The sequence below is a fragment of the Schistocerca gregaria genome, chromosome 2 (assembly GCF_023897955.1).
Source record: "Schistocerca gregaria isolate iqSchGreg1 chromosome 2, iqSchGreg1.2, whole genome shotgun sequence".
In the NCBI taxonomy this organism is placed as follows: domain Eukaryota; kingdom Metazoa; phylum Arthropoda; class Insecta; order Orthoptera; family Acrididae; genus Schistocerca; species Schistocerca gregaria.
The window spans coordinates 373,693,086-373,711,833 of NC_064921.1; the positions used below are offsets into that span (position 1 = coordinate 373,693,086).

At 38.9% G+C, this 18,748-nt stretch overlaps 1 protein-coding gene across 5 annotated transcripts in view; it reads left to right on the forward strand.

Moving 5' to 3' along the window:
- The window catches only part of LOC126319908 (GMP synthase [glutamine-hydrolyzing]), a 134,260-nt gene that overhangs the window by 25,713 nt on the left and 89,799 nt on the right, over positions 1–18,748 (forward strand). For all 5 annotated transcript variants that reach the window (XM_049993637.1, XM_049993629.1, XM_049993646.1 and 2 more), the window contains 3 exons: positions 1,354–1,448; positions 1,526–1,643; positions 12,926–13,079. In XM_049993637.1, the coding sequence (XP_049849594.1) occupies positions 1,354–1,448; positions 1,526–1,643; positions 12,926–13,079 (367 nt within the window). The remainder of the gene's footprint in view (positions 1–1,353; positions 1,449–1,525; positions 1,644–12,925; positions 13,080–18,748) is intronic.

The window sequence follows — 18,748 nt, forward strand, 5'->3', positions numbered from 1 at the left end:
TCACGTAAAAGTTGACTGTGCCATGCTACGATACTGCTTCACTCCATTACAGTATTGTGTCCGTTATTTTTTTGTGGCTGGGACCAAGGGCCCTGACCGTTATTAATAAATAAATCTTGCTGCCACTGAATTCTACCTCATGAAGTATAACTCAGTTTTTTATGGTTGTATATTCTTTTCTCTTGTAATATCTACATACGTGATGACAAACAGCGAGTCCATTTCATTAGTCATTGTCCTGTCTTCCTGCTTTTGCCAGGTGTCTGTACCGTGGACGAAACAGCCCCTTACTGTTCTTTGCAGTTTTTATTGTCACAAACAAGGCATGTGAAGTTCTTTTGATTACCTTTGTTGGAGGCAGTACAGCCACGCCATTGTTTCTCCTCAAACTAATGTGTCTGACCATGCAAAACTTAAGCATATCACTGAAACGTCATTCAGTAACCATACTTTTCTGCTCACTTCTGCTGCAAGCTTCAGACATTCTGTAGCACAGAGTAAACTCGCCACTCAGAGGAACAAAGCACACGACAAAAATGGTTAGCACCTGTTAACTTACCAGCTGAAAGCATCGTCTGCAGCTGGCCAGTAACTTCTGCTTGCAGTTGTAAAGTGATTTGACAGTGAAACTTCCTGGCAGATTAAAACTGTGTGCCGGACCGAGACTCGAACTCAGAACCTGATTTGACAGTGTTGAATGGAACATGATGCACAACCAAATGCATTCTCAGGTTGTAGCTATGGTAACAGCACCATAAACAGCTGGACAGCAATCATTTTGAATTATTCTGATTCAAGTATAGTTGCGGTGTAGTGGGTTTTCACCAACACCTGTCAGTCCTCCCTACCGTCCATGAAAGTTCATATTATGAAGGACACATTTCACTTTTGGCTGGATGTGATTTGTTTAACATTTTATGATATTTGCTTCTGTTAAACAATAAGAAAACTTATAATTCTTCTTGATAATTCTGAAATATCCCTCTTTTGCTCACAAATGTGTTAATATCATTAGATAGATATGTTACCGTGAACCAGTTCCAACTCAGATGAGTCATCATCAGAACTAAAATTCTTCAGAAGAGAAAAACAAAAAGTGCTACTGATATTTGGATAACTGTAGATATTTAATAGTCATTTTGCATTTTTGTCTTTTGTAGATTTTCAGTTCTGATGAGGATTCATGAAGAGTCGAAACTGGTCAACTGAAATATATTACCAAAAGTGATAAAAACATTTGTGAATAAATAGTGTATTTCAAATAGATGTCTTGCTCAAAATGGATAATTCAAATTTCATTGAAATATTGCTCTTTGAATCCCTGTTGCCAGTAAAATCTACATCTGATTTCAGGGCAGTCATAATATCTGGTGGTCCAAACTCTGTATATGCTGAAGATGCTCCTCGGTATGATGCAGACATATTTAGGATAGGAATTCCTGTTCTTGGTAAGTAGTGTTCTAGTTAATAAATACATTTAAGATTTGAATTTACATAAAGTAAATTGAATTTGCCTTTTTTACAGGAATATGTTATGGAATGCAGATGATGAACAAAGAATTTGGTGGACAAGTTATTCGAAAGGATAGCAGGGAAGATGGGCAGTTTAGCATTGATGTCGACAATAAATGCTTATTATTCAAGTTAGTGACAGTACTAAATAAAGTTTTTCAACTTTGGCCTGTTGCCTCTTTGATTTGTAGTTTTTAGTGGTGGGGAAAACTTGACACATTTGTGTGTATTGCATAACAAGATTGACATTTACCATATAATGAATCTTATTACACTAGGAATCTTGTTACTTTGGTAAAATGCTCTGTGGTAATTGTGAATACTAATGAAAAGTTATTTTTGCCAAACCATTTGTGATGACCATTTTTGTGACTTGTGACGACTGAACTGTATTGCAGGAACACTATGGGGAACTGAATCTGGCAGCTATTGCAGAGTTGTGCCGGTGGCACCATGAATGAAGTACAATGTTAGCATAGTAACACTGTTAATGATATGTTTTCAGTATTCATCTTTTTCTATGATATTTTATTAGTGGTATGTGTGGCAGAAATGACACTTTAGCAACAGTATACGCTCAATCACGAACCAAGCCAAACTAGGGGAGAGGGTTCTCGTTTTCTCTTAGAAAGAAAGGGAATGTGAGGCCACCTAAACTGATTTTGTTGGAAACAAGTTGAAAGCTCTCCTGTGATTGAAACCCAGACACAAAGTAATTCATACTCATTGTTCAGTGCTGTAATTTCATTCACAACTTGCAAATTGTCCATTGTGGTAGATCCCCTTCTAAAGTCATCTTTTTTTTACTTTACCTAATTAAAATCTTAACAACTGTTGTGTATGGAGAAGAGGGTGATAAGTCTATAATTGTTTCTTGTGTTTCTCTTCTCTTATAAACTCTAATTATTGTATTCAAGGAATTTTTTTCCTCCTCCGAAAACAGCTATCATGCTGAAGCAAGAAGCTCCTGTTTCTTTTTAGTCTGTCTGTGGATTAAATTTAGTTTTAAAAAACCTCTGCCACCTGTGGAAAAAATGTTAAGTTTTTTTTCACCAATAGATGTTTTTAAGCACATTTCATTTTTGTTTCCTGAAGCTTCGTTAGTTCGAATGTTGGGTTGTGCAGTGTGGTGTGCTATTATTAATTTTGTTGTCAAGAGTTCAGTCTTCTGTTGCCCAGGCCAGAATATAGGTGTCTCATGAGTTTGCCCGTGGTAGTGTCAGACAATCCTCTGTGTTATAGGGGCATGATTAAAATTGTAATTTTAATTAAATTTAAGAAATTTAGTCTTTACCTGATAAAGAGCTATGGAAGCCAAAATAATAACCTATAATATGACAAGTCAAAAGAATTGCCACTGGCGTGTTGGTAATTGTCTTCCTGCTGTTAACTGTATTTCGTAATACGCCAAAATTTGAGTTGTCCAGGACTGCAAAATCAAATTCAAAGTAATCTGCATGCCTTAAGTACTATGCCTTGCCTATCAGTTCCTATGCATCTTTATAGTTATTTCATTTTTGATTTTGTCCCAGATTTTGCTTTTATCAAACTGAAACTGGAAACACACAGTGATGCTCCTGTGAATACAGAAAAGTTTGAAACATTTTATTTAGTTTTAAGTCTTGGCATTTTGTGTACATGCCACAAACTTCTTTATTGTACAGGTAATACAGAGAAAGCTGTATGAGAGAATATACTGAGCACCTAATAATAGATAACAAATCATTGTAGCACCTTTTGATAACTGGCAGCAGAGAAAATAGTTAAGATACTCTAATTTGTTCTGCAGTGAAATTGCCACCTAGTCTTCTGGTAATATGAAGAATTTCATAAGATAGTACATCAGTCTGTGGGAAGATACAGATGATGTCAGTATGAATAGATGTTTAATTATGTATATGCAGATTAAGTTGTGTTTAAAGTCCCTAATGATTGTGTAGACAGTATTTTCTGATGCTAGGATTGTGATGATATTTGAGGGAAATTAGAGTTTCAAATTCAGTAGTCTCTCACATAAAGTGGTTTGCTTGTCACACTGCTACCCACACAAAAAGAATAGGTGATTTAAACAGATTTTGAGTAGGATGAATGAATTGGGGACTCTCATGCACCTATGCTGCAGAGAAATTGCCATGATGGAAATTCATCCTTAGGGTAGATGTAAGGTGTAAGCCATGATCTCGTGTAAGCCGTGATCTCAGTAAAGTAATTTGTAGTTCATAGTACTGGTGGCCTTTGCTGCCACATTTATTTCCATTTGTTATATGCTCTTACTCAAAGTTAGGGGATGTGATTGGAAGTGTTTTAATTGGTATGAAGCAACTGCTAATCATTTATTGAGAAGTGCTCTACATAATATTTCTGTTCAATGTGCTCATATTCTGAGAATGTCCATTGAAGCTTCATGTTGTTTTAGCTCAGCCACCTTCAGCATTATGTTCATCACATGAAAAAGTCATGGGATACCCCCAAATATTGTGTCAGACCTCCATTCGCATGGTGTAGTGTAGCAACTCGACATTGCATGTTCTGCACAAGTCGTTGGAATTCTCCCACAGAAATATTGAGCCATGATGCTCCCATAGCTGACTATAATTGCGAAAGTGTTGGTGGTGCAGGATTTCGTGCACAAACTGATCTCTTGATTACATCCCATCATTGTTCAGCGAGATTCATGTCTGGCGATCTGAGTGGGAATATTATTCTTTCGACTTGTCCAGAATGTTCTTCAAACCAGTCATGGATAATTGTCACACAGTGACATGGGGCATTGCCATCCATAAAAATTCCATTGTTTGGGAACATGAAGTCCATGAATGGCTTCAGACAGTCTCCTGATAGCTGATATAACGATTTCCGATCGGTTCAGTTGGGCCAGGGGACCCAGTCTATTCCATGTAAACACAGCCCACACAGCTTGCACAGTGCCTTGTTGACAACTTGGGTCCATGGCTTCGTGGGGTCTGCACCATACTCGAAGTTAACCATCGGCTCTTACCAACTGAAATTAGGATTCATCTGACCAGGGCCCCAGTTCTCCAGTCATTTGGGGTCCAGCTGATAAGGTCATGAGCCCAGAAGAGGTGCTGCAGCTGATGTGTTGTTCGCAAAGGCACTTGCTTTGGTCTTCTCCTGCCATAGCCCATTAACCCCAGATTTCCCCCACATTCGATGTACATCCCACACTGATTTCTGTGGTTATTTCATACAGTGTTGCTTGTCTATTAACACTGATAACTCCATGCAAACACAGTACTCTAGATTGTTAAGTAATGGCCATCAGCCACTATGTTGTCTGTGGTGAGAGATAATGCTGGACATATAGTATTCTCGGCACACTGTTGACACTGTGGATCTAGGAATACTGAATTCCCTAATGATTTCCAAATGGAATGTCGCATGCATGTAGTTCCAACTACCACTCCACATTCAAACTGTGTCAATTCCTATCACTTGGCCACAATCATAATGAAAACCTTTTCACATGAATCATCTGAGTGCAAATGACAGCTCTGTGAATGCACTGCCCTTTTATATCTTGTGTACACAGTACTACCACCATTTATATACAGGGTGACAATTACTGAACTATATGAGAAAAAAATGTAAATAAGTTACAAACTTCAGCTTGCACAAAGTTTATTCAACTTGTAAACGTCACTACAAGTATTCGGATGTAAGTTATGACATGTTTGATATACCTGCCATCATTGGTGGTGATATGGCACAGATGAATAGCAAAATTCTATATGACCTCCTGAATGGCTGTTTTCAGCCCAGCAATGATTTTGGAATTATTGCTGTACATCTTGTCTTTAATATAGCTCCCACAAAAGGAGTCGCATGTTTTCAGATCCAGAGAATATGGCGGCCAGTTGAGGCCCATGCCAGTGGCCTCCGCATACCCCAGAGACAGAATGCAGTCCCCAAAGTACTTCTCCAGAACATCAAACACACTCCTGCTTTGATGGGGTTAGTTCCATCTTGCACGAACCTCGTCTTGTCAAAATCGGGGTAACTTTGAATAATGGGAATGAAACCAACTCCCAAAACCTTCATGTGCCGTTTGGTAGTCACCATGCCATTTAGGAATACCGCACCGATTATTCCGAGACTGGACATCATTCACCACACAATCACCTGTTGAGGTTGAAGAGACACCTCAAACGCAAAATGTGGATTCTCAATCCCCCACATGTGCCAACTTTAATGACAGACCCATCCAAATGAAAATGGGCTTCGTTGCTAAACCAAACAATAATGCGCATGCTAATTCCCACCATGCCCTGCGGCCGACCATGCAGTTTGAATGTCATAATGCAAACCATTCAGGAGTTATGACAATTTTATTTCATATAGTTCAATAATTGTCACCCTGTACGTGAATATCTCTATTTCATGACTTGTAGAGTCAAATCTGAATTCATATTTGGCTTTTTCATGTTAACTGTGAAGATATTTTAACATACACCATAACAACACATGCTAAAAAAAGGCTGAATAATTTACTTTCTATATTTTCATTTTAAAAATACATCGTATTAACTAATATTATTAATTAAATAGTGATGCAGCTGTTATTGTTTAACAATGTCTTGTTCAAGTGCTTTGTAATGAGTAACTTTTTACTCGCCTTCCACAAGAAAGACATAATGGTGGTCCAGTAAAAGTCTTACTGAAATGTAAGACTATATATTAAAGTTTTTTAAAAAGATACATAACCTACTTTTTCCAAGCAATAATGACATATTAAGGATGTAACAACACTTTCTTTTCCAATGTAGTCTGTGAGGCTCTTTGCAGCTCTTTGTCTGATAGTCTATATATTTTTCTAGTGGCAGTTGTGGGATTTAATGTACAAAGGTTTTCATTTATTTGTGATCTCTTGATATTACACAATCTGTTCAAAAGAGTATTGTGTGCATCTGGACACACTTAAATGTTACAGACATTAAAATCTGTAAAATTGGAAACAGTATGTGTCTTACTTTTTATTTCCTGCAAGTGCTATGTCTTTCCAAAAACATTGTGGAATGCTCCTTTTTATGCTGTAGGAAGAGAACTGATGGAATATATGCTCTATCCCACTGAAATAATTGGAAGTAAGTTACTGTTTATGACATTGTGCTTCCACAATTGATTGATGTGAACGTTAAGTAAACTACTGTGACTTTTATTTTAGGTGCATTTATTAAGGCAGTTGTTTCATTCTGTATGAACATCCTCAGGTGAATAAGTGACAAAAATGTGCCAATGTCATGATTTAAAATGCTTAATTTCATAGTAAAACATTGGAAGGCAAATGTCCGAATACACAAATACAATATCCCACTTTTTTACATGCATGCACCAATGTGCTCCTTTTTCCATCATGAGTGCTTTGCTAATTTTATCTCAGCAGTTCATAACTACTGAAGTGACTTAGTGTCAATAGAAATGAATGATTTTGTTTAATTACATAGGGTGTCCATAACAAAAATTCCAGTTTCAAAATTCTATAGAAAGACAATCACTGCTCAGAATGATGTCAAATTTGAACAGCATATTATTAATGCAGGGAGAAACATCATGGAACAACAAAAGTGTAATGAAAATTTGACCAATAGATGGTGCTAGTGTTAGAATGTGCACACCAACAGATGTACAGCACATGACAGTTCTTCAGTTTGCAGCCGAAATTCCCACCATGAATATTTCCATGAAGGATTGCATGCTGTTGTTAACATTCTTTAACAAGAGTGGTGACTGTGCACCAGTAGCCCTGTGTACTCAAGGATATGAAAAAAAGCGTTGGTCAGATGTCTGTTAAGGGTCTGGAAAAAAAAGACACAAAATCTGAAAAGACAGGTTCATTTGAAGTGCAGAGGGAGGAAAGCAGTTGATCCAATGTCTGTCTGAAGATGTAGCCATAGCATAGAAGGAGAAATTGAGTGGTGGTGTACAAACATTCAGTGCATGGGAAATTGCCCGAATGTTGATGTGTCTCCAAGCACAGTGCATAAAATCCTATGAAACGTTCTGCAACTGCTATCCATTTGAAGTCCACCAGTACAGGAGTTGCTTCCTGCTGACCCACCAGCAAGATAGTCATTCATTCTGGAATTCCTCACTCTTATGGAAATAGGCAGCAAATGGCCATGGAATAGTCTGTGGACAGTCGAAGCCCATTTCCATCGCCAGGTACATGACAATACAAAAAATTGCAGAATATAGGCAATAGAGAATCCGCATGCACACCAGCTGCTACCACATCATTCTGAAAAAGTGAATAAGGTGCAGGCTGATTGCATTGTTTATCATAGGACTGTATTCTTTCTGGAGATGAGTCCTGTGGTGCCTGTTACCCATACCGTCACTGATAAACACTGTGCGAGTCTTTTGCGCACCATCATTCCATCCCTTCAACCGCCCCGTGCGCGTGCGCGCGTGTCTCGGGGCTCATTTTTGTGCAAGATGGTAACCCTCCACACAGCCAGTGAAGCAGCTGTTGTAGACACATTTTGGAAATTCTAGAATTATCAGCCATCATTTCCTTACACAGCCTGATCATCCAGATCACCTTATCTTAATCTGTGTGACTTCTGACTACTGGGTTACATGTAAGATGTGTTCTGTGCTCCAGTTACATATGTAGCTGAAGTGAAGGCATACATTGCACAATACATTGTGAGCGTGACCCTCGAGGCACTCTGATCTGTTGTGGAATGTGCTGTTTCTCTATTTCAACTTGTGGCAGAAAATGATGACAGCATATTGAATATGGTGTCTGTCTGTCTCACAACAATTAGAAATTGATGTCATTTTGCTTTTTATCCAGTTCTGGGCCCCAGGACAATTAAAACAGATTTTTCCCATCCAGTGTGGTATGACCTAGCCGTGGTGTGTGGGCTCACCTAACCAACAGTGCGACAAATGTTGACTGCCGAACTTGTGCAATCAGGTGTGTTGAACAGTATGGATGGTGTATGCTCAATTCGAATCGTAGCCACTGTATTGCAATTCATCTGTCACTTATACCTGACCACATTTATGTTGAAACTCATAAATTTTTTTACATCCATGACATTTCCGCCTTTGTCAATAATATGCTATTCAATTTTGAAGTCATTCCTCTGAGCAGTGGTTCTCTTTCTCCAGCATTTTGAAACTAGGGGTTAATTATGGACATCCTCTATAGTGGTAATATAAATATCTGTTCTAAAAATATAAACTATATCTTAATTAGAAATAAAAAGGCATATAAAATGGAAAATGCATACTATTGCTTGGATTATTTGTGTTAATTTATGGTTTAGTGGTTTTGTAAATAATGGCTAAGTAAAATTTTAAAATGATTAATTGAAGTGTACTTAATTATTAATCAATAATTTCCTTTTAACTATTAGTTTCATGAACCAGCTTGCAAATTTGGTGCAGCCGAGGCATAGTTGGCATTGGGAATTGCAGTAAAATATAATTATTTCTATGTGTTACCTTATTAATACCGTCGTGAAATTTGTCACGTACATTAACAAATAGTTTATGACTAACATATGTTAGAATTTTTTTGTTTGAGAAAAAAAAATTGAAATTTTCAAATTTTTTTAAAAAATGTGTGATTTGGTCAATTTTAACATTTTAATGAATTGTGCCAAGTAGAAGATATTTTAAAGCCTATAATAAGCTGAATAAAATGCTATAAAATTTAGGTCTGTATGTCAAATAGTTTTTGATGTATGATCACTTAAACATTTCAGACATGGCAAAGACTTTAAAAATTAAAATTACAAAGTGGAATTCCGAAAGATCTATAATTTTATATTTTTCATAAATTTTGATAAGTAAACTAAAATGAAAAAGAATTGCAAAATTGTAAATTGTCAATTTTTTAAATTTATTTTTTAATTTTTTTAATTGAGTGATTTCATAAGGATTGACCCCAATGCCCCTGTCAAAACAGCTGGTGTTTTGAAATTGTTTAGTTTCATTGGAGAAACAATAATTTACACAAAGAAGCTCCATTATGTTACATAACTTCTGAATAATTGTGGACTCCAGAGTTTGGATTCTCCAAAACTTAAATAGATTCATGTGCTGCTGGCACAACATATGAAGAGGCATTTGTGCTGCTTCCTAGAGCAGAATGTTGATTTGTGTTTAAGGCATCATTCTAATACAAATCTTGACTAGTCACATGTCAACATTTAAAAAATGAGTTTCAGCACGTCAGACTGGAATTAAAAATATTGAAAGGAGGAAACTGCAGTGAGTTGAGTTCTTCAGTATTTCAAAACATCTTACCATAAACTTCCTGTAATGCATTGAAGTGACTAATGATGTCATTGTACCATATTTCTTTTCCAAAGCAATCTGTGAAGAGAGAAATACTGGTATCTGCAAAACGATCATCTGTACTTGACTCGTAGTGTAATGTAAAGTTTTCACTTGACACAAAAGTCCACTGTCCTAAAGATGCTTGTGAGATAAGTTTGTAATGATGTGACAGACTATTCCTGTGTCTCCACAATGCTTTTACATTCTGCAGCTGTGTGTACTCTGGTTTGAAATAACTTGAAAGATTCAAAATTGTGTTGCTGAACAAGTCAAACTCTGCATGTTGCTTTTTGTGGCATTATTATTACAAACTGAGTGATCAAGGAATGAGGCACTACCCACCCTCATAGTTTCACTTTATCTGGTTACCTCTCTTGCTTTCCAAACTTCACAAAAGCTCTGTTGCAAACCTTTTTGGAATAATCTTATTATATTGGATGGGGGGAGGGGAGGGGCAGGAATTAATTCGAATTGTCTTTGAATTTATCTTTGGAGAGGCAAACATGTTTTAAGCAATGGGATAGTTATCCTTGTCTTTGGTTGTGTGAAGTTCTGTGTTGTTTGAAAATCACTTTTAGTGATCAAAGCTGTTAACCCTCTTTTGCCAATAACCTTCTCAGCGCCTGGAATTTCACTACTCAGGCTTTTCTTATCCTAAGATCCCGTATCTTATTGTAGCTTTATGCTATTGAAAAAATTTCTACTCCTCTCCTTACTCCCCCCACTTCCCTCTCCTTACACAACGCATTAGACACCCAAACCCGAAATTCTAATTTTCCTCCCTCTCCCGCCCCCTCCATTCCACTGCTCACTGGTGTTCTCTCTCTCTCTCTCTCTCTCTCTCTCTCTCTCTCTCTCTCTTCCTCATTCTAATTTTCATTCCATCACTTCCTCTCCCTGAAGCTTGCCTCTTCTCTCTCTCTCTCTCTCTCTCTCTCTCTCTCTCTCTCTCTCTCTCTCTTTCTCTCGATACTACACCATATCCAAATCAGTCACACTCTTGATTCTCTTGCCTAGACTGACAATGCAGATTGTCTCATTCACATTTGTCATATTCATACCCTGCAAACTATGAAGTGAAGCGCATGGCAGAGGTTACTTCCACTGAACCAGTTATTAGGGCTGCTTTCCATTCCATTCAAGTATGGTGTGTAGAAATAATGATTGCTTAAATGCTCTGTGTGCTCTGTAATTACCGTATTTACTTGAATCGAAGCCGCACTTTTTTTCCCGGTTTTTGTAATCCAAAAAACCGCCTGCGGCTTAGAATCGAGTGCAAAGTAAGCGGAAGTTCTGAAAAATGTTGGTAGGTGCCGCCACAACTAACTTCTGCCGTTGAATATATGTATCGCTACACAAGCATGTTTTGCAGGCACAATGATAAATACTGGCACCAAAACCTCTGTGTCAGTAAACGAATTAAAAAAAAAAAAAAAAGTGGAAGACGAGCTTTTTTCTCCGCCACGAGTTTCGACCACTGCATTTTCGTACAGTATCCAACGAAGTAAATACAAATTTCGCATTGTTCATCTTCAAATGTAGCAGCATTTCAATGTACTATGAAAAGCCGACTGGCAAGACTGTTTGGGATGTTTTTCAATATGGCCAACTCTACATTGTGAATTTTTTCTTATCTGTGAGAAGATATGCTTGCTAATATGAACTTGAATTGTGAATCACATGCAGTATTCTCTTCACCATAAGAATAATACGAATATAAACACTTTCCCATGTATTGTTTCATGTTTGCTGCTATCTCATTTAAACCCTGTCTGCCTAATAAACTATGAAGCTAGAGTGAGACAACAGCAAATGTGGAGGAATATACATATCATGTCTTGTTTATATCTGTATTATTCTTATGCCTAATAGAGATACAGTCAGAAATGAAGCACAGCAATTGACTAGATTTTTAAATCTAAGATGACTCTAATTTCTGTGCAGAATCTAATGTACTAAAGAGGCACCTGCAGAAATTTTCAAACGGAGAAAAATTTTCAAACGGAGAAAATTTTTCACTGAACTCTTGTTCAGAACATCTTCTATCATATGCAGTCTATTTTTTTAGCTCTTGTTGATCATTATCAAAGAAAGCAGCAGTGTAAGTAACAACAAATAGCAGTCTCTTGCCATTGTTTCGCTAATGAGACGATTTCTCTCTCTCTCTCTCTCTCTCTCTCTCTCTCTCTCTCTCTCTCTCTCTCTCTCTCTCTCTCTCTCTTATTATTATTATTATTATTATTATTATTATTATTTTTGTTTTTTATTGTAAGTGTCGGTAGCGTGCACAAAAGCAAGCCATGCCACGAGCGGCGACAGGCCGTAAACACTCATTATCAGAATGTGACAATGCATGACACAGTACAATAATGCATTTTCAGCTTAGAGTGACATAAACGGAAGGGTACCCGTATAAATACGGACTGAGAGCCTGACGCATATTAATGGCTACCTGGTAAGGCTTAACTGCTAAGCTTACGACTCGAACCAAACTACTGTAGCTGTATCGTCATTCATTCGACCTAAATTGTGCCTCATATTACAATGGACCAACTTTGTTTCGATTTGGAGATGCGGCCTAAAACTTTTCTCTCCCCTTGAATCATGACATTCCCTGATGGGTCAAACAATTCTTGTGACCATTCATGCTTCCCTTCTCTGTATAAATTCAATATCTCCTATTAGTCCTATTTGGTACAGATACCACCCACTTGAGCACTATTCTGGGGTGAAGCGCACAAGTGTTTTGTATGCAGTTCCCTTTGTGGACTGATTGCACTCTTGACAATTAAATGAAGTCTGCCACCAGTTTTATCTATGGTTAAGTCAGTGTAATGATTCTATTTCATATACCTACAAATTGTCACACCTAGGTGCTGTGTGAGTTGACTGATTTCAACAGTGACTTGTTTATTAATGATGATCTGTCTTTCCGCTGTGCAAATAACTGTTCTCCCATTAATTTATCTGTTACAAGTGGTTTTGTATTAAGTGTGTCAGCTTCACTTTATATACAATGTTAGTAAATTTTGGCTGAATATTTAAATTGTTGGACTTAGTTGCTAGTGCTTTATGAATTATAGTTGTTATTTTGTTTCAGAGGCTTAGAAAAAGTCCAAAAAGTTCTCTTAACTCATGGTGATAGTATAGAAAAAGTGGCAGAGAGCTTTAGAATAGTTGCTGCTTCAAGTGTTTGTACAGCAGCAATAGCTAATGACAAAATGCGACTGTATGGTGTGCAATTTCATCCTGAGGTAATACATTAATGTTGATAATGTGATCAGCATACTTAGCAGTTGATATTAGTTGCCTCTTGAGCTGAATGTTTTTCAAACGGTTCTGAAAAATTGACAACAAAAAAATTTTAAAAACATTTTTTTCACAAGCACTGCTTTGTGGGCCTACTTGCTACATTATGAACCCCCTTCACAAATTTTTTATCATTTTTTACATTCAAAGATTCTTATGCTGAGAAGAATGTTATTAGTCTTACAACAGCAATGTAATATATTAGATGTAAGCCCCCTAACTTAGTATAATCTGTAAGGTCAGATGTTTGATTGGGAATTTGTCTTTCATTATAAAATAAAAATGAAGAGCTTTTCAGGATTAGCCAAAATTCTATTTAGACTCAGCTGTGTTTCTATGACGAATTTTCCTTTTTTACCTAGTTATCTCCAGTTGTATTTTCACCTTATTTGCAGTATGTTGACTGCTGTCTGTGAAAGTTAGTAAAGTTAGTGCACCTGCATCTGATAGCACTTTTTTATAATCTATATTGTACTGTGGTTTCCTTGTTGGATTTAATTCTTTGTTGAAATTTTCCAGTTATGTATTGTTCTCTTGTCTATGGGTTAAATACTTTAACATGGGTATTAAAAACAAAGATTCCAAGACTTACCAAGCGGGAAAGCGCCGGCAGACAGGCACATGAACAAAACACACAAACACACACACAGAATTACGAGCTTTCGCAACTGGCAGTTGCTTCGTCAGGAAGGAAGGAAGGAGAGGGAAAAATGAAAGGGTGTGGGTTTTAAGGGAGAGGGTAAGGAGTCATTCCAATCCCGGGAGCGGAAAGACTTCCCTTAGGGGAAAAAAAGGACAGGTGTACACTCGCGCACACACACACACACACACATATCCATCCGCACATACACAGGATATTTGTGCTTTTATTCCCATTTTTCTCTAACTGCCATCCCTGTTTATGATGCTGTTTCTACAGCTCACAATACAGTGAAGCTCCTATTTTATGTTATTGTGCAGTTCAGACTTAAAAAATGCAAAATCGAGAAAAATGCAGTGTCGAGGAAAACATTGAAACCTCCCAAATACAAGCAAAAATGTATGTAATTGGTGTATGTGATTAAAATTCATAATCCTCTCCAATACATCATATAAAATCTGTAAAAAGAAGGAAATTTAATGTACAGTGCAATGTTTGTACAGTAATTTGTGGTAATTAATTTCATCAGTTCTTAAAAAATCACAGGTGTGTAACAGCAAGTAAAAACTGAAATTGATATCTGGATACAAGGTAATGGAGTTGTTTTCTGACATGCTATGACCACAAATTATATGTCAAAACATGTGGTTTTTGAAAGATGTTTCATTTGTGCTCACCCAGAAAAAAGCAAAAATTGATGAATATGGTGAATTAAATCGAAAACTGTGAATTACGGTGAATGGCATCGGAATCTGATGTGTGGGGTGGGTTCTGTTGGTGAGAGACACAGAGATATGAAAAAATGAAGTTACTTCACCCATTGACGTTACAAGCTTATTTGAAGTCTGCTCAGTGTGTTTCTCTACACTGTGTAAAGTGTAAATTTAAAAGAAAGCTCAAGCACCACAGTTTCTCTTCATGCCATCTGTCATTGCTGTGAATCTTTACAGTCTACAGTGTGTGGTGCAAAGTGTATTCATGAGTAGTGTATACAGTTGCTGTAATTGTATTGTATCAGATTTGTAAACAAAAGTCTTTTAAAACATGCTATCGCAGAACCATTGTTCTATTTCGGTGTGACATCTCTGTCTTGGCACTTGACCTGCACGAAAAGTATATTTTTAGCACTTCACAAAATGCTTTCACCCTACCTGCCACTACCATTGTTCAAGGGCCACTAACCCTCTTCACTCCACACATTCAGCACGTGAGCTGGAAATGGCCGATGTTTCTTGTTTTCTGACCAAGCATGAGTTTCTGAGACTTGATGTTTGAATTTAAAAGAGTGATGATCGATATTGTTGCCTAATACTGTACATCGGAAATATATTAAAAAAGACAAGACAGAGCTATAAGTGGCACAAGATGATGTGGGAGCTGGGCCCGTTCATCACATATTGCACATATTGCCTCGATCCAGAACACTTCGCGTAGAATGTCCTGTTTTTAAATTGTTGCCCCAACCTAGCAGTAGTTGTTTCATAATTGTATAGTGAAGCTAAATGTTGCAAGTTGTGTTGGTGACGCTGTTTGTGGATTCCATCAGTATTTCCTGTAACGCGTCCCCCCACCCCCTTCCCCCTCCGCAAGAGGCCTAAAATATTCCTTTAACTCCGCTATCGCCTGCAGTGAACAGTCTGTCTTTTGTGCCACCTATAACTTGTTCAATCACACTAAACATCAGTAGGACGAAAGTGTGAAGAAATCAAGTGAGATGTTGAGTAAGAACATAGAATCGAGGTAAAGCTGACTAGGAAGAAATCGAGAATATGTGAATTTTTATCATTGGTTGCATGCGTTTTTCACAGGGGCTGTGAATTTGTAGCGTAGAATCAGATAAAATATAAAATTGGAGAACATGAAATTGAAGTTCCACTGTATTATAAAAAAGTTAGATTGCTACTCTTCATATAGATACGTTGAGTTGCAGACAGGCACAACAAAAAGACTGCAATATATTTGAGCTTTTGGACGAAAGGCTTTCTTCTAAAAGTAGGAAACACACCACACACACATGACTTTCTCTGGCCACTGAGGTCGGACTACAAGGAACTGCAGCTGATGGGAGAAGCAATCTGTTGGAAGTGGGGGTAAGGAGGTGGTTTGTCACTACAGATGTGACAGCTACAGGTGGCTGGGCTGTGCGGAAGGAACTTCTTGATGTGGAATGGGTAGCAGCTGTCAAAGTGGGGGTTGTTGCTGATTCTTGGTAGGTTTCATATGGACAGAGGTACTGATGTAGCCATCTTTGAAGTGGAGGTCAGCATTGATGAATGTGGCTTGTTGGGTTGAGGAGGACAATGTCAATTGAGTCCCCTGACTCCTCAGTTTTGAGAAATGTGCTCTAAGGTGGTGTTGCACAGCCGAATTGGAAGAGGCTGTACTGCGTTACTGCATCACATTGAAGAGAAGGTGGTGTGGTTCTGGAGGAATCTGGGTGTCCTCACTCTCCATCCAGATCACATAGACTTCATTAATGAATCAGAACTAGCTGAGGGATTTGGGATTCTGGGTGCATAGGCAGGATTGCTCTACAGGGTTCTCTGAAAGTCCCCTTACAATCTTCTAGGACTTGGGGAGGGGAGTGAGTAGACAATATTTTGAATTGGAACCCATGTCCAGAAAATACCATTCCCATGCTACATCTGTTTGAAAACAAGTTTGCTAGATAGGTATGCAACAAGGTAGTCTTGGAGGGGGGGGGGGGGGGGGTGCTTACGTCAGATTGGATGATGTAATTTGACATCTGTCCTACCTCTCTGACCTCCTTCGAGCCTCAGTCATTTTTCTGTGAGTGTTAGAGCAACATGGTTGAATACACATTTGCATAAATATTGACGTGATGCTTCTGTATGGCAAATCACATGCTAATGGAAGAGCTGCTCATTGCCTTTATCGAGATCGTTATCCACAACATCCAACTCCATCGCATACCCTTTTTGCCACAATTACACAACAGTTTTGAGAAATGTATACCTTCAGTATAAGATAGCGTGACTGTGGTGCTCTGATGTGGTATTGCACAGCCGAATTGGAAGAGGCCGTACTGTTACTGCATCACATTGAAGAGAACCCATCGACAAGTACACAAGCAATTCCACAGGTAATGGATGTTACCCCCAGCACTGTCTAGTATGTTCTGGATCACACCTAATAAATAACTTGTAACAATGTTTGCATTACCAGCATGTTTTCAAATGGTTGTAGTATGGAAACTGTGTGTTTCTGGACATGGGTTCCAGATCAAAATATTATCTACTCAGTCCCCTCTGTAAGTGCTAGACGTTTCTAAGGGAATTTTAGAGCACCCTGCTAATATGGCTCATGTATAGGTTGGCATGAGATGGTGCCATTTGGTTGCCCATTGCTGGATCACAGATTTGTGTGTAGGTGATGTCTTCAAAGACGAAGTAATTGTGGCTGAGGGTATAGTTGGTCATGATGACCAGTCCGGTCAAAGCCATCGCCTATCCCATCTAAGGCACACTGACCTGTGAAAGCAGTCGTGATCTACAAACTAAGCTGCAACCATTATGCTGCTTTCGGTACCCAAATGTCTGTCTGCAAGAATGGCCATCGATAAACTGTGGCCATGTGACAGCTGGACCACACAGTTGCTGAACATGCCACCCAACACAATGTGCTTCACCAAAGTAACTGCTTGAAATCCTGCACCATGTGTGTTCTCCGTACCAGCAGCATCTTTTCTGAATTGTGTGGATGAGAACTCTCCCTACAATATATTCTATGGTCCCATAATCCCCTTGGCCTCAGCCTTCACTAGTCCCTGTCTTTCACGCACCTATCCTCATTCCTGCTCCCCATCCAGCACTCCAGAACCTTCCATTCCACCAACACACCCACTAGTCTTTTTCCTCTCCTCTATTTCTCTTCTTTTTCTGGTCCTCTTCCCTCCCCCCTCACCCTCATCGCTCAAACTGCCCAACTGCGCCTTACCCTGTTCCGAACCACGTCCTTGTATGCTATCAGAAGCAGCATTACGTCCTCTCCTACCCTACCCTGCTGTCCCTCCCCATCTCTCTCCCTGCTACAGTTTCCTCCTTAGCCCCAGCATCCACAGATGGCTTCTCCCATCAGGGGCAGTTGCTAGCAGTTCAGCGAGGGATAATTGTCGTAGTTGTGCTAGTGTGGATTGTGTGTGTGTGTGTGTGTGTGTGTGTGTGTGTGTGTGTGTGTGTGTGTGTGTATTTTGTTTGGATGCACACACGCGCTACTTTAGGAGAAATGATTTTGGCTGATAGCTCAGATATATAGCAGTATTTTTGCTGTGCTGTCTGCAGCTGAACATCTCCAGTACATGGTGAATTGCAATCCTCCCTTTTAATAATCTTGTTGTTGCACCCTGAATTTTCCTTTGTTTGTGTTTGAATTTGCCCATCTTTGAGTTTCTTTCCATTCCTTCTCTCTCCCTCTCTCCCCTATCACTCTCTCTCCCCTATCACTCTCTCTCCCCTATCACTCTCTCTCCCCTATCACTCTCTCTCCCCTATCACTCTCTCTCCCCTATCACTCTCTCTCCCCTATCACTCTCTCTCCCCTATCACTCTCTCTCCCCTATCACTCTCTCTCCCCTATCACTCTCTCTCCCCTATCACTCTCTCTCCCCTATCACTCTCTCTCCCCTATCACTCTCTCTCCCCTATCACTCTCTCTCCCCTATCACTCTCTCTCCCCTATCACTCTCTCTCCCCTATCACTCTCTCTCCCCTATCACTCTCTCTCCCCTATCACTCTCTCTCCCCTATCACTCTCTCTCCCCTATCACTCTCTCTCCCCTATCACTCTCTCTCCCCTATCACTCTCTCTCCCCTATCACTCTCTCTCCCCTATCACTCTCTCTCCCCTATCACTCTCTCTCCCCTATCACTCTCTCTCCCCTATCACTCTCTCTCCCCTATCACTCTCTCTCCCCTATCACTCTCTCTCCCCTATCACTCTCTCTCCCCTATCACT